The 14,263-nt window shown below is 41.6% G+C and overlaps 1 protein-coding gene across 2 annotated transcripts in view; it reads right to left on the bottom strand.

Annotated features, from left to right (window-relative positions):
- SMYD3 (SET and MYND domain containing 3) overlaps positions 1-14,263 on the bottom strand; it is a 636,859-nt gene that overhangs the window by 195,281 nt on the left and 427,315 nt on the right. For both annotated transcript variants that reach the window (XM_075203549.1, XM_075203551.1), the window contains exon 7: positions 7,634-7,736. In XM_075203549.1, the coding sequence (XP_075059650.1) occupies positions 7,634-7,736 (103 nt within the window). The remainder of the gene's footprint in view (positions 1-7,633; positions 7,737-14,263) is intronic.

The following is a 14,263-nucleotide window of genomic DNA, read 5'->3' as shown; positions in this document are numbered from 1 at the left end:
CTGGGGCTAGGACCGTCATCGGTACAGGGACACCTAAATCCCGTGGTCCAGTTGGATACACACCAGCAACACCCTCCTCGTCAACTTCCTCCACGATCTCCATCAGATTCCGTCCTGCAGCCCAAGTCAGCAGCCAGACTGAGTCCTCTCCAATACGGGATTCATCCGAGGAATCCTGCAGCGGTACGCCTACTACTGCCACTGCTGCTGTTGCTGCTGTTAGTCGGTCATCTTCCCAGAGGGGAAGTCGTAAGACCGCTAAGTCTTTCACAAAACAATTGACCGTCCAACAGTCATTTGCCATGACCACAAAATACGATAGTAGTCACCCTATTGCAAAGCGTATAACTGCGGCTGTAACTGCAATGTTGGTGTTAGACGTGCGCCCGGTGTCCGCCATCAGTGGAGTGGGATTTAGAGGGTTGAAGGAGGTATTGTGTCCCCGGTACCAAATCCCGTCGAGATTCCACTTCACTAGGCAGGGGATACCAAAAATGTACAGAGAAGTACGATCAAGTGTCCTCAGTGCTCTAAAAAATGCGGTTGTACCCACTGTCCACTTAACCACGGACATGTGGACAAGTGGTTCTGGGCAAACGAAGGACTATATGACTGTGACAGCCCACTGGGTAGATGCATCCCCTTCCGCAGCAACAGCAACAGCTGCATCAGTAGCAGCATCTACAAAATGGCTGCTCGTGCAAAGGCAGGCAACATTGTGTATTACAGGCTTTAATAAGAGGCACAACGCTGAAAACATATTAGAGAAACGGAGGGAAATTATCTCCGAGTGGCTTACCCCACTTAGACTCTCATGGGGATTTGTGGTGTCAGACAATGCCAGTAACATTGTGCGGGCATTAAATATGGGCAATTTCCAGCATGTCCCATGTTTTGCCCACACCATTAATTTGGTGGTGCAGCATTACCTCAAGAGTGACAGGGGTGTGCAGGAGATGCTTGCGGTGGCACGCAAAATTGCTGGACACTTTCGGCATTCAGCCAGTGCCTACCACAGACTAGAGGCACATCAAAAAAGCATGAACCTGCCCTGCCATCACCTCAAACAAGAGGTTGTGACACGCTGGAACTCCACCCTCTATATGCTGCAGAGGATGGAGGAGCAGCAAAAGGCCATTCAGGCCTACACAGCCACCTACGACATAGGCAAAGGAGTGGGGATGCGCCTAAATCAAGCGCAGTGGAGACTGATTTCCGTGTTGTGCAAGGTTCTCCAGTCGTTTGAACTTGCCACACGAGAAGTCAGTTCCGACACTGCCAGCTTGAGTCAGATGATTCCCCTGATCAAGCTGTTGCAGAAGCAGCTGGAGAAAGTGAGGGAGGAGCTGGTAAACCATTGCGATTACACCAAGCATGTAGCTCTTGTGGATGTAGCCCTTTGTACGCTTTGCCAGGATCCGAGGGTGGTCACTCTTTTAAAGTCAGAGGAATACATTCTGGCCACCGTGCTCGATCCTCGGTTTAAAGCGTATGTTGTGTCTCTGTTTCCGGTGGACACAAGTCTACAGCGGTGCAAAGACCTTCTGGTCAGAAGATTGTCCTCTGAAGAGGACCGTGACATGCCAACAGCTCCACCCTCATTTTTCTTCCACATCTATGGCTGCGAGGAAAAAGCTCAGTTTTCCTAAAAGAGCCGCTGGCGGGGATGCTGATAACATCTAGTCCGGACTAAAGGACCTGCCAACCATTGCAGACATGTCTACTGTCGCTGCATTGGATGCTGTCACAATTGAAAAAATGGTGGAGGATTATTTTGCTGACACCATCCAAATAGACATGTCAGACAGTCCATATTGTTACTGGCAGGAAAAAAAGGCAGTTTGGAAGCCCCTGTACAAACTGGCTCTATTTTACCTGAGTTGTCCCCCCTCCAGTGTGTACTCGGAAAGAGTTTTTAGTGCAGCGGGGAACCTGGTCAGTGAGCGGCGAACGAGGTTGCTTCCTCACAACGTTGAAAAAATGATGTTTATAAAAATGAATAATCAATTCCTCAATGAAGTACAGCACTGCCCTCCAGATAGTACAGAGGGACCTGTGGTTGTGGAGTCCAGCGGGGACGAATTGATAATGTGTGAGGAGGAGGAAGTACACACTGTAGGGGGAGAGGAATCAGAGGTTGAGGATGAGGACGACATCTTTCCTCAGTAGAGCCTGTTTAGTTTGTACAGGGAGAGATGAATTGTTTTTTTGGTGTGGGGGCCCAAACAAACCAATCATTTCAGCCACAGTTGTTTGGTAGGCCCTGTCGCTGAAATTATTGGTTTGTTATAATGTGCAAGTCCTATTTCAACAACATAAGGGTGGGTGGGAGGGCCCAAGGACAATTCCATCTTGCAACTATTTTTTTGGCATTATGTGACCATTCAACAGTCGTTTGCCATGTTCAAAAAGTAAAAGAAAATGTCAACAAATTCAAAAAATTAAATCAAAAGTTAAATCCCCTGTCATTATTTAAAACAAGAGGTATTGACGTGCTAGAATTAGTGTAGTGTTAATATGTTATAAACACTACACTTGGAACTTGGAGGAGGTATTGTGGCCCCGGTACCAAATTTAGTACCGGGGCCACCGCACTACGCAGTCCAGATACTTGTTTGGTGGAATTCTGACCAGTTGAGGGTGTATTTATTATATTGTGGCCCTGGTATCAAATTTAGTACCGGGGCCACCCCACTACGCAGTCCAGATACTTGTTTGGTGGAATTCTGACCAGTTGAGGGTGTATTTATTATATTGTGGCCCTGGTATCAAATTTAGTACCGGGGCCACCCAACTACGCAGTCCAGAATTTTTTTTTGAGGAATTCAGATCCGTGGACTGTTTTTTATTAATTATATTGTGGTGACCACTCCTCTACGCAGTCCAGATACATTTATTGGTGCGAATCATACAAGTTCAGGGTTTTTAAATTATATTGTGGTGACCCACTCCTCTACGCAGTCCAGGTACATTTTTTGGTGCGATTCATACAAGTTCAGGGTTTTTAAATTATATTGTGGTGACCACTCCTCTACGCAGTCCAGGTACATTTTTTGGTGCGATTCATACCAGTTGATGGTTTTCTTATTATATTGTGGTGACCACTCCTCTACGCAGTTCAGATACATTTATTGGTGCGAATCATACAAGTTCAGGGTTTTTAATTTATATTGTGGTGACCCACTCCTCTACGCAGTCCAGGTACATTTTTTGGTGCGATTAAGACCAGTTGATGGTTTTCTTATTATATTGTGGGGACCACTCCACTACGCAGTCCAGAAAGATACCTTGTTGCAACGTTTTGGACTAATAACAATATTGTGAGGTGTTCAGAATACACTGTAAATTAGTGGAAATGATTGTTATTGAATGTTATTGAGGTTAATAATAGCGTAGGAGTGAAAATAAGCCCAAAAACTTGATTTTTTAACTTTTTATGCTTTTTTCAAAAAAAATCCGAATCCAAAACCTTAAATCCGAACCAAAACCTTTCGGCAGGTGTTTTGCGAAACAAATCTGAACCTAAAACATCACGAAAATCCGAATCCAAAACACAAAACACGAGACACCAAAAGTCGCCGGTGCACATCCCTAATTTTAATCTTGGTATCTGATCTATTTTAATCCATAGCAAAATTACAATTTTGAGATTTATTGGTTTCTAAGCTCTCACAATGTTATTATACAAGCATAGCACCAAAATCTATGTAATTCAGTAAAAATACAGATTGAGTACAGATCATTATTATCTTAAAGATGTCACAGGTACCAAGTGAATTCATAGACTGCATTCTTATTAAAACAAAATCTACTTCTCTGTGTAGATGATAGGGGAGTGTTACCTTTTAGTTACTGTATCCTTGAATGTTTGTACATCTGCAATGCATCACCCCGGCCTGCATAAGGATCGTGCAAATGTGGACTAAGCAACCTGCTTCATTGTAAGGGAGGTAAGGACACAAGAAACAATCCCATGTGGTGTTAGAATTGATATTTGTGTTAATCTCATGGTCTTTGTTGCTGCTGCTAATTAAAGCATATTTTTTATTCCAGACTCTGGATTTACTGAATGTGCAGTTATACAGTGCAGTGAAATGCTGGAGCTTTGAGGTTTGTACTTAAAAATCGAATGCTATACATATCATTAGGCCCCCCTATTATCTAATAGTTTGTGTTTGTAATTTATTATTATCTTTTTTTTCTTTGTTAAAAAAAAGTATATGTAACAAATAGTTTTTAAAAAAATGTGTTGGTACTCAGGACTTTTAACTTGGTTGCATTAATGAACATGTTCAAAACAAAAGCTCCATCTTGTTTGTATTGTTGATAGATCTAGAAGAAAGCCAACGTTTTCTGTCTTTTTAGAGATCGACACCTATATGTGTCCTTATAAACGTAAGAAGAGCTCTGAATTGCTTTTCATGTCAAAATAAAATTGTGCTTCCCTCTCACTGGTGTATGTCACCGCATGAGCATTCAGAATGGAGTGGAAAAAATATATTCAACAATATGTACAAGTCATAAATGTTATTTTAGAGAATATATTAATATTGTACTATTTAAATTTATTGATGTGTATTAGTCATGTGAACTATGGTAAGAAAATGTATATAGTATCATTTAATATTTTTCTGTGTATGAATGTTTCTTAGGCTGAGAATCTTCACAATATTGGTTCATTTCATTTGATTGCATTTCTGCCTACAACTTCTGGTTGTTTCTATTCCCTTCCACATATTATCACACTGAAGCTGTCACATGCAGACCAGTCCACACTATAAAAATTACACGAGAAGACAAGTCCCCGTCATCTCTTGATGATGAGCATTCCAATGATCTGATTGGTTACATGTTGTTTTAACCCCGCCCACATTAAATTGTGGACATTGAGGACATTCTGGATGAGCAGAGCTGGAAGAATAAGTACAATAATCTGCTAAGACCCTAGTCAAACACGTCTTAAATGTATTCCATTAGTGAATACTTAATTTATCTTATTTATCTTATTTAGTATTGCTTCCTTTTTCATCGTTAATTGTGTATTCAACATAACATTGTGGAATCAATAAAACCTATGTGCAGTTTATTTATTCACTTATTTAGATTTTACTTGTGGGAATACAGTGGTGAGGAGGTGCTATAAAATGTGTTATCATAGGCGAGCAAATCTGATGATCGCTAGCACACTTTCCTGCAGCTTGTTAACTACATGGGCCCTGATTGGCCTTGCTGGAGGGAAATTGTGTAGACATGGTCTGCATTCTCCATCAATTAGGGCAAACCCAGCAAATCCACTATCAAAGTTTACTATTAGGCAAGTGTATTTTGCTAAATTGTATTTTTTTTTAGATAAAAACAAACTTTCATCAACTATGGTGATGCTCAAAGAAGTACTAAGTGTAGACACGTCCAGAAACAATTATAATCTGCAGCCTACCTCTTTCCCATTACGTCACTAGTCTTTTTAAACCTCTTTATTCTTAATGTTCAAACGTTAGACTCCATCTAGCCCTGGGGTACTTGGTTGTAGATTGAGACTTTTAAAGTAACATTTTATGCCATGGACCAGTATGAGCCAACGTGTCAATTTAGGCTATATATGAAAGGGCAGAATGATGTCACATTGTTGCATTCTCAGCTTGAATAACAATATATGCAAAATCTATGATTCATATGAATGAACAGTGTGATCAATGCCTGTCACACAGTGAGTCAGTCAAGGGATAAAATGCAACCAATGTGCTTAGATGAGAAAGTATTTAAGGTAAAAAGTAAAACAGGAGAGCATTTGAATTATTAAAACTAAGAGGTGCTGAAAATGAATTATAGAAATACAAGGAATGTAGAAAAACAGGTAAAAAAACAAAATTAGGTTAACAAAGACTTAAGTTGAAAATTAAACAGCAAAATATAGCAAATTTAATCCCAAAACACTTTTCAAGTAAGGCGCACATAATGTCCGATGACCCTAAGCTATGTATGGTTAAGGACACAAATGAGCAGTCTTTTTTGAGTGCGTGCAGGTCTGACGTATGTGCAGTAAAGCCCCAACAGAAAAGCAGAGTGCTGGCCTAGGATGGGGGAGGGGGTAAATGGGCCCGGCTTGGCCGAGAACCCCTCACCTCCAACTCTCTTAGTGGCTGGGCCCCCCTGCAGTGGTGGTAGTTCTGCCAATGAGCAGTTCCAAAGTTTTTCTCCCACTGTTATTTAGGTTTTTTCCCCACTTCCCTCTCCATAATTAAATCACTATGTTATATTACACACTGTCATTTATAGCGGATGTCCAGAAGCACAAAACTTCAATATATAGTTTTCAAACCGTACGTTTATGCAGAAGTTTACACCAGGCAGCCCTACACTATGACAATCTTTTTTATTGTTTTTGTGAACCTGGACACATATCATACTTACCTACTTTCTTCAGCTCTCTTCCGGGAGCCTGCCAGTGGAGGTGGGCGTGAGGGGGGCGGCCAAAATTGCGTCATTTCGGCCCCGCCCCCTGTGACGGCATGACGCACACGCGTCATTTGACAGCGGGGGCGGGGCCAAACGCCACAATTCACCGGGAATCACGGCGTTTGGGATCTAATTCTGCCCACTTCACTAGGAAGTGGGGCACTTCCTAGTGAAGTGGGCAGAATTCGGGAGATTGCCAAACTCACCCGGGAGTCCGGGAGACTCTCGCAAAATGCGGGAGTCTCCCGGACATTCCGGGAGAGTTGGCCGCTGACATGTAACATTAAAATTTACACATAACCTATACACAGTGAAGACAACAATCTTGTGGATGAAACCAATATGAGCATGCAGCCAAATCAGTAGGAAATTTTACTGATGCATGAAACACCACAAACTGTGGAAGGTGACGGGAGCAGGTTAACACCAAATAATGGGATATAAATTGTACAATAAACTCACAAACATCAAACTGCAAAAATGGTCACAGTTAAAAGGTTGTGGTCCTCATTTGCATGACATGTATAAAAAATGAATACATTCCGGGAGAGTTGGCAAGTATGACATATATTTAATACTCATGTTATTCTTGCTATATTATACATACATTTTACTTTAACATCCAGGCTGGTCAATAAAGAGCTATATTTTTGATTGTGCAACTATCTTTTAAACTACAGATCTATTTTAGAAGCAATAACATTACAAAAAAAGTGAAAGACAGATGATTCGGCAAAAATCGCAATTCATAAAACATTGTTTTTAATGTTCTTGCTTCCCATAGACTGGAAGATTTACTGCAGAAAAAGCAGCTGCAGCACACAAAAAAATATTCTTGGAATGATTAGTGAACACTGCTGTTGGCCTTATACTGTAAGTGTTTCTTCATATGTTTAAAATAAGATGAAATATGAACAACTGTCTGGATTCCAAATATGGGGAATACAAAACACAGACATTTATCACAAATAGGGTTGATTCAGAATTAGAAATTACACAGGTAGCACAGCAACAGGTAAAAACATTTCCAAGCATTATCTTTCCTATGTGAGATATGAACAGTGATTGATGGTTTAACTAGTATGTGGAGATGAGGCAGCACTGTGGAATGTAAATGGGTGGACTCAGGCAGTTCCAGGTGTCTGTGACAGGAGGGAAGACAAGATAATTATCATACCTCTTCACCCTTTGGTATTTCCTTGACTGCGCGGAGGTGCATGCGTATTCCTTCAAACACTATCACACAGTTTGGGTCACAACTGTGATTTAAAAGGGACATGCTGAAATAGATAACAAGAAAATGGTAGTGGAAAGAAACAAACCTCATTGTCATAATTCAAATGAACCTATAGGAGAACAGAGCTGAATAGCCGCTGACATGTAACATTAAAATTTACACATAACCTATACACAGTGAAGACAACAATCTTGTGGATGAAACCAATATGAGCATGCAGCCAAATCAATAGGAAATTTTACTTATGCATGAAACACCACAAACTGTGGAAGGTGAAGGGAGCAGGTTAACACCAAATAATGGGATATAAATTGTACAATAAACTCACAAACATCAAACTGCAAAAATGGTCACAGACAAAAGGTTGTAGTCCTCATTTGCTTGACATGTATAAAAAATGAATACTAATTATAGCCATATTATGGTAATGAATGCACTGTCCATTTATTTATACATATTGATACATACTGATGGCAGTTTACAACATTTACTTCTACATAAATGATCATTAAATGACAACATTAGCAAAGCAGCAGTAATTTAGATGTATTGCCAACATGGCAACACTTATCAGAACATGCAGACATGGTAAACTCAAATTAGCTTCACAGCCATACAGAACACAATCTGACTGAATCCAGGGTCTTCCTCCAGCCCAAATTTACAAAAAAAAACCCTCTCTTCACCCTGCCGGCAGCGGCACCAAGAGAAGGAGAATCAGCGAAAAAACGGTTTGGGGCCCAAATCCCACCAGTCAGCCTTCGCCCCCCTTCTAACAATAGCCTAGGACCAAACATCAATCTAGCAGCCCTACTTAAAAGGTTCCTGCACATCCTAGCTTCTCTTCTTTCATTTAAACCTACATTATAATTGGAGAGCACTCTGAAGTTTTGAGGAGCTGATAGATTTTCCCCAGCCCAGCCTTACTTGGATTGAACACACTCTGGCCACGGTGCACTCCTTCCAAAGAAGTGAGGTGAGAGGGAGACCAACTCATGCCAGTGTACAGGCTGTGGTCTAGATGTAATCTCGCAGCCACATTATAAGTCCGATTTCAGCCTTCTGAACCTGAACAGACCTTGTCATACTGTATACAGCACCTAGAGACCCACTGACAGCCTGGCTTCTGTGACTTTGGGCATTTTATAATAAAGGCAGTACATCCTAATCTTTCAAAATGCTTGATTCAACCCACATGCTTTTAAGCCAGCAGTGAAAATAGAGCTGGTATAATACCCAGCATAATAAGTACAGCTCCACAATACAGCATGAATTCAATTTAACTTGCATCTCTGAGAACACCTTACATTTAATGATTACCCACTTGCCTCCCTAGAGTAACTCACAAACACGCTAAAGCAAAAAGAAGACAAAGCCTGTAGGTACCAAGAAGCTTCGGAGCAGGGACTAACAGAGATGCGTTTGGGGATTTAATAACTTAACATATGTTTCGATGAGCTATAAAAATAATCTAGATGAAGCAAAAAAACTTTCCTGAATCAGTAGAAAATGAGACCACCCTAAATACCTCACAGGTCTCGTTGAAAAATGCCTCCCAGAGGCATCAAGAACTCCAGCTAGATTGTGCATATTGTCCCTTGAGATCAAAACCTTCTTGGGACCAGCCACCAGGAAAATGTGGTGGTGTGGTTCCATAGCTTTTATAGTCAAGGAAAAGGTCCTTGTCAAGTCAAGGAAAAAGATCCATACGGATTCTAATCCCCATTGCCACTTGTTACGGGACCATGACAGCGAATCCCAAAACCTAGTTGTGCAGCCCATTAGACTCTGCTCTGTCTGCGTTAACTTTGGCTGGCATAACAATCCACCATATTTTGCCCTATATTGTGACAGTTCTATGCCGGTCAGATAGAACTTATACGTATTATTCTTTGCCTCATATTTGTAGACCATAAAACCACCTGGTTTCTTCTTTCGGCAGAGTACTGCCATGTGTCCATTTGGCAATACCCTTAGGCGTGGATGTTCAGGTGACACTTCTTACTCTGTGGCACTGTTGGCTCAATGATATTGTAATCCTCAAAAAGGAAAACAAAGAAAAAAGTAGCCATAGTCACAGTAAAATTTGAAGAAAATGACTCCCACTCGGACATAGTTCACACAATTATATGAGAGGCCTATAAGGTGATCATTCAAGGGATGCTAATAAGCATCATGGCTGGAGGAAAGAAAGCCTCACAGCGGCATATTGCTGAGCTAGAAACCAACATAGCCTCATTAACCTCTTTACATCAGAACTTCCCTAGTGCAAAACATACCTCAAGCTCATTGCTCTCAGGAGCAACCAGCAACTTTCATGTAAAGCTGACAAAAATTTGCATTAGTTCCACCAATGATCATATGAGAGGAGTGACAAAATAGACACAATTCTGGGACAGAAGATTAAAGCCAAAAATAACACGCAATAGAAACATGGATTTAAAAGATACCTCGGTTCAGCTTCTGTTTGACCCACATAAAATATAACACATCTTCTCTTCACCAACTATCTACGGTCATGACACCTCCCATACCTATTTCATTCTCAGACAGACTTGCTTAATAAGGAGATCACAGTTAAAGAGCTTACCCAAAAGACATGGCTATACAGCAATATAGTATCAAATAAATTGCAAATGTAATGACTCTGCTGCTATTCAGCCAATTCTAAAATGTTAAAATTGAGGGAACCTCCACCAGAGCATATACAGTTGTAAATGAGGGTTGTGATACAAGAACATGTGCCAGCTATAAGCCCATATCCTTTCTAAATGTGGATTTAAAAGTAAAATGACAGCAAACAGGCTAGATGCAGTCACTACATCGCTAGTCCATCCAGACCAGGGGGTAAATGTATCAAGGTCCGATTAGTCAGCGTTTTAAAATGATAACCCGTGATTTTAGTCCTCAAGTCGCCAGATGTATTAAACTGCAATTTTTACTCTGATTTTAAAAATCGCTGGTCATCTCTGACGATGTGCTGCGATGTCAAACACTCCCATGTTTAGCTAACTCTCCTGTCTTGTCCTCATCTAGCTGCGTTTTTTGTAAACACATCACTGTTACACTGTTCCTGTCTATAGAGCTGCAGGTCCCCGCAGCTGTCAAAAGTGTAAAAACAAATAAAAGTTAAAAAATAAAAAGTGTGAGTTCCCCCTGCCCTAGCACTATTAACCCTAGTACTGCCAGCCTACTGATGGTTACATGAAAATCAGGAAAAAAATTGCGTGGGGTTCCCCCAATTTTCATATGACCAGCACTCGGCAAAGCAGCCAGGGTGGGTGGCACTATAGCAGGGGGACATGCGGCAGGGGTCCCCCTGCCATAATGACAAACCAACCCCAGACTGTTCAGCGCTCGGCTGGATTCTCTAGGGAGTGGGGACACCCAGCCCAGTGCTGAAAGCACTAGGGCTCTTCCTACACCCCTGGGTGGTGGGTGTAGGGTAATAACAGCAAAAGTAATGTGGAAAAAACAAACAAACACCATTTTGCTTTGTGGAACTACAACTCCCAGCCAGCCACCCAGCGAAGGGCGCCCCCATCCCGATCAATGCTGCTGAGCACTGTCAGTGTAGTCCCCGCCGCCGCTCAGTAATCTGCTTACTGATGAGATCTCGCGAGAGTTCACGAACTCTCGCGAGATCTCCTCAGTAAGGAGCTTACAGCTCGCCGCGGAAGGAGGACTGCACTGACAGGTAAGTGCTTGGGGGGTGTATCACGGGGGGCGGTGGGCGGCTCACATTGGGGCCTCACGGGGGAATGGAGACCCCCTTACCCCAGGGGCCTCCATTCCCTTAATCCGGCCCTGGGGACAGTGGGCAGCCATCACCTTGGTAGAGCCCAAGTTAGTGTATTCCAGAAGACTTATCCTGAACAAGTACTTTAAAGTTAGGATGGCGGATGGGCGATAGGCAGAGATTCCAACAGACCAAGTCCAGTTGCATTGGGGCCATTGCAACAACCTGGTGGAAGTTGGAGTCATGGCGGGAATGTTCAATGAGATGATTTTGCGCAATGATTGGGGCAAAACATCGGGAATTATTTTGTTGGAAAAAATGCCCATCGAAAGACGAGTTCCAGGTAGGGAAGAACATCCAACCCTAGACGCCAGTGACAACTGGGTCTCAGCAACCTCTCTTTTCCATCTCCAGGCCTCTTAAAGTGAGTAGCTGATGAAGAGTATATAAATAATCTATTATTTTATATATGATCATAACATATGAACAGATTCAGCCACAATTGAATTAGCACACCGATTGGGAACAAAACCAGCCTTCCTTCCCCATTGCAAACATTTGGGTTGTAAATACTTGATAATCAGGTTTGGAGCATTTGGTCAGAAATTAACATATGAAAGACTGTAGCCAGGTTCTAGTCTCCACCCACAAAAAAAGGTTTTTTTACTGTACACAGAAAAAGAGAGACTTTCTTTTGGAAGCTGCTGCTAGACTGTCCAGACATGCCATGATACATGGAAGTGACATGCAGGTCATGGCCTACATAGGCCCTGACTAGTATGGAGTTTGAATGGAATGAAAAGTGAGTGAGTGAGTAACTGAGTCTGAATACATGAGAATGAATGATTATTTGTTGGAAGTGATATGAAAGTTTGAATACAGATGGTAAATGTGATTGGAAAGATTTTGGTTTGTTATAGACAGTGTTACATAAATGCATGCTTTGTTGGGATAGATTGTTGGTTTAAATTAAAGCATCTATGTTATACATAGTTCTGTGGTTCAGTATTGGTTCCATGACTTGTAATAATGTTGCAATGATGTGACTCCTGTTGTGTTTGGGATAGATTGTTTATATAAATGGAGACGTTTGTGTTATACATGGTTCTGTGTTAAGTTTTGGTCATGGAAGCATTGGTGTTATATATACTCCTGTGTGATTCTGTGATGGTTTAATACTGTAATGGAGTTTTTGAATGGAAATAGTTTGCTTTATGCAGTTTTATGTAATTGCATAGAAAGTGATGGATTATTCAGGAAGTGATCAGATTGTTAAATATAACGTTTTGTTGGACTATTGGTTTATAGGGAAGTTTGTGGATCTGAATCTCTGAGTATGTCGTTGAAATACCATGTGTTTAAAAATGGCCATTGGACTTGAGTGAGATGTGAATGCTTAAAACACACACATTTACTTATATATTTATGGAACAGGAAATAATGATGCATGGCACAAAATCTATATTTTGTGTAAAATATTGTTACACTGTTTATTGTTCTGTAATATAATACAACACACTTTAAATGAAGTTATAACTTGCTGTGGTTATTCTTGAAGTCTGTCCATTTAAGGGGATATAAGAATGATATTTCTTGGGTTAATTTAGAAATACCTTTGCGAGGAGTTGGTTGATGGTAATAGTAATATATATAACGGTATTAAATGGTCATACATACATTTGACAGAATATTAAGGAGATTGAAACCCATAAGGAGGTAAAAAATCCTTTAACAGTAGCCAAGACTATCCTAAGGGGGGGGGGGGTTAGTCCTTGGGGGAGGAGGATAAATCTAGACTGCAAGAAGCCCAGTTACTAGATCCAGATCTAGAAGAGATGTGGGCACTAGAAGATTTGTCATACAAGACGGGGGTGGTAGATTAATGTGCTTGGTTGGAGGGGTTACTGTATAAGGTGTCCAGCCCAAATCATAAGTACAGGTTGGTAGTCCCACCCAAATATCGGGGTCAGTTCATAGCTCAGGCCCATGGAGAAGGGGTACCGATCACTGAGGAAAAAGGAGAACACGAGCCAGGCTCAGGCAGCAGTTCATGTGCTTAGGTTTAGCAAGGGATGTAGACCACTACATAGCCAACTGTGCAGACTGCAAAAACATGTTAAGGCTGGGCTGAAACAGTGAGATTCAGACAGTGGAGGAGAGTAGGCAGTGTAGAAAGCAGGACATTGATGACTGCATGATGTTGCTCTCAGTAGTCACTGTAGGAGATAGTGTGCAGCAGGAATCCTGCAAGAAGCCAGCCCATAATTGGATGCAGAATGGGGAACTGAGTAACCCCAGGGCAGGAAGAGACTGGGGGAGGTGGAGGCATAGTCAAGCAGGATCCCAGACAACCAGGGAAAGGCAGTCGGTAGGGCTCTCAGTAGTAGGACTCAGAGTAGCTACTATATCCCCGTAATCTCTCTGGAAAGTGCTTCAGGCATACAAGGATCTCTCCAACTTTAAGTTCAATTTCAGAATTTTAGGACATCGCATCCGATAGGAGACTGTCCTGGAAATTAATTTTTATCTAATGAAGACTCCGGGTTCTGACCTGGATTCTTTACTGCATTTGCCATTTGCCATAAACAGCACAGGAGAGAGCAGCTACGCTGCTGGAGAGGGATATGAAGATTCCCATAGGATTGAATGGGTAATGCCATCCCATAGGATTGAATGGCTATTGCCATCTTTAGATAGTATTAGTCATCGGGGTCAAGCTCCGAAAAGCTAAGCTGTTCAGAACTGGATAAAATTATGGCAACTGCGGTTTAAAGCTGTAATTTGACTAATGCAGGATATATTACTGATATATGCTGTGTTAGGCTATTCTT

This window comes from Mixophyes fleayi, chromosome 3 (assembly GCF_038048845.1).
Source record: "Mixophyes fleayi isolate aMixFle1 chromosome 3, aMixFle1.hap1, whole genome shotgun sequence".
In the NCBI taxonomy this organism is placed as follows: domain Eukaryota; kingdom Metazoa; phylum Chordata; class Amphibia; order Anura; family Limnodynastidae; genus Mixophyes; species Mixophyes fleayi.
The sequence above is the reverse complement of the archived record's forward strand: the minus strand, read 5'-3'. Positions and strand labels throughout refer to the sequence as shown.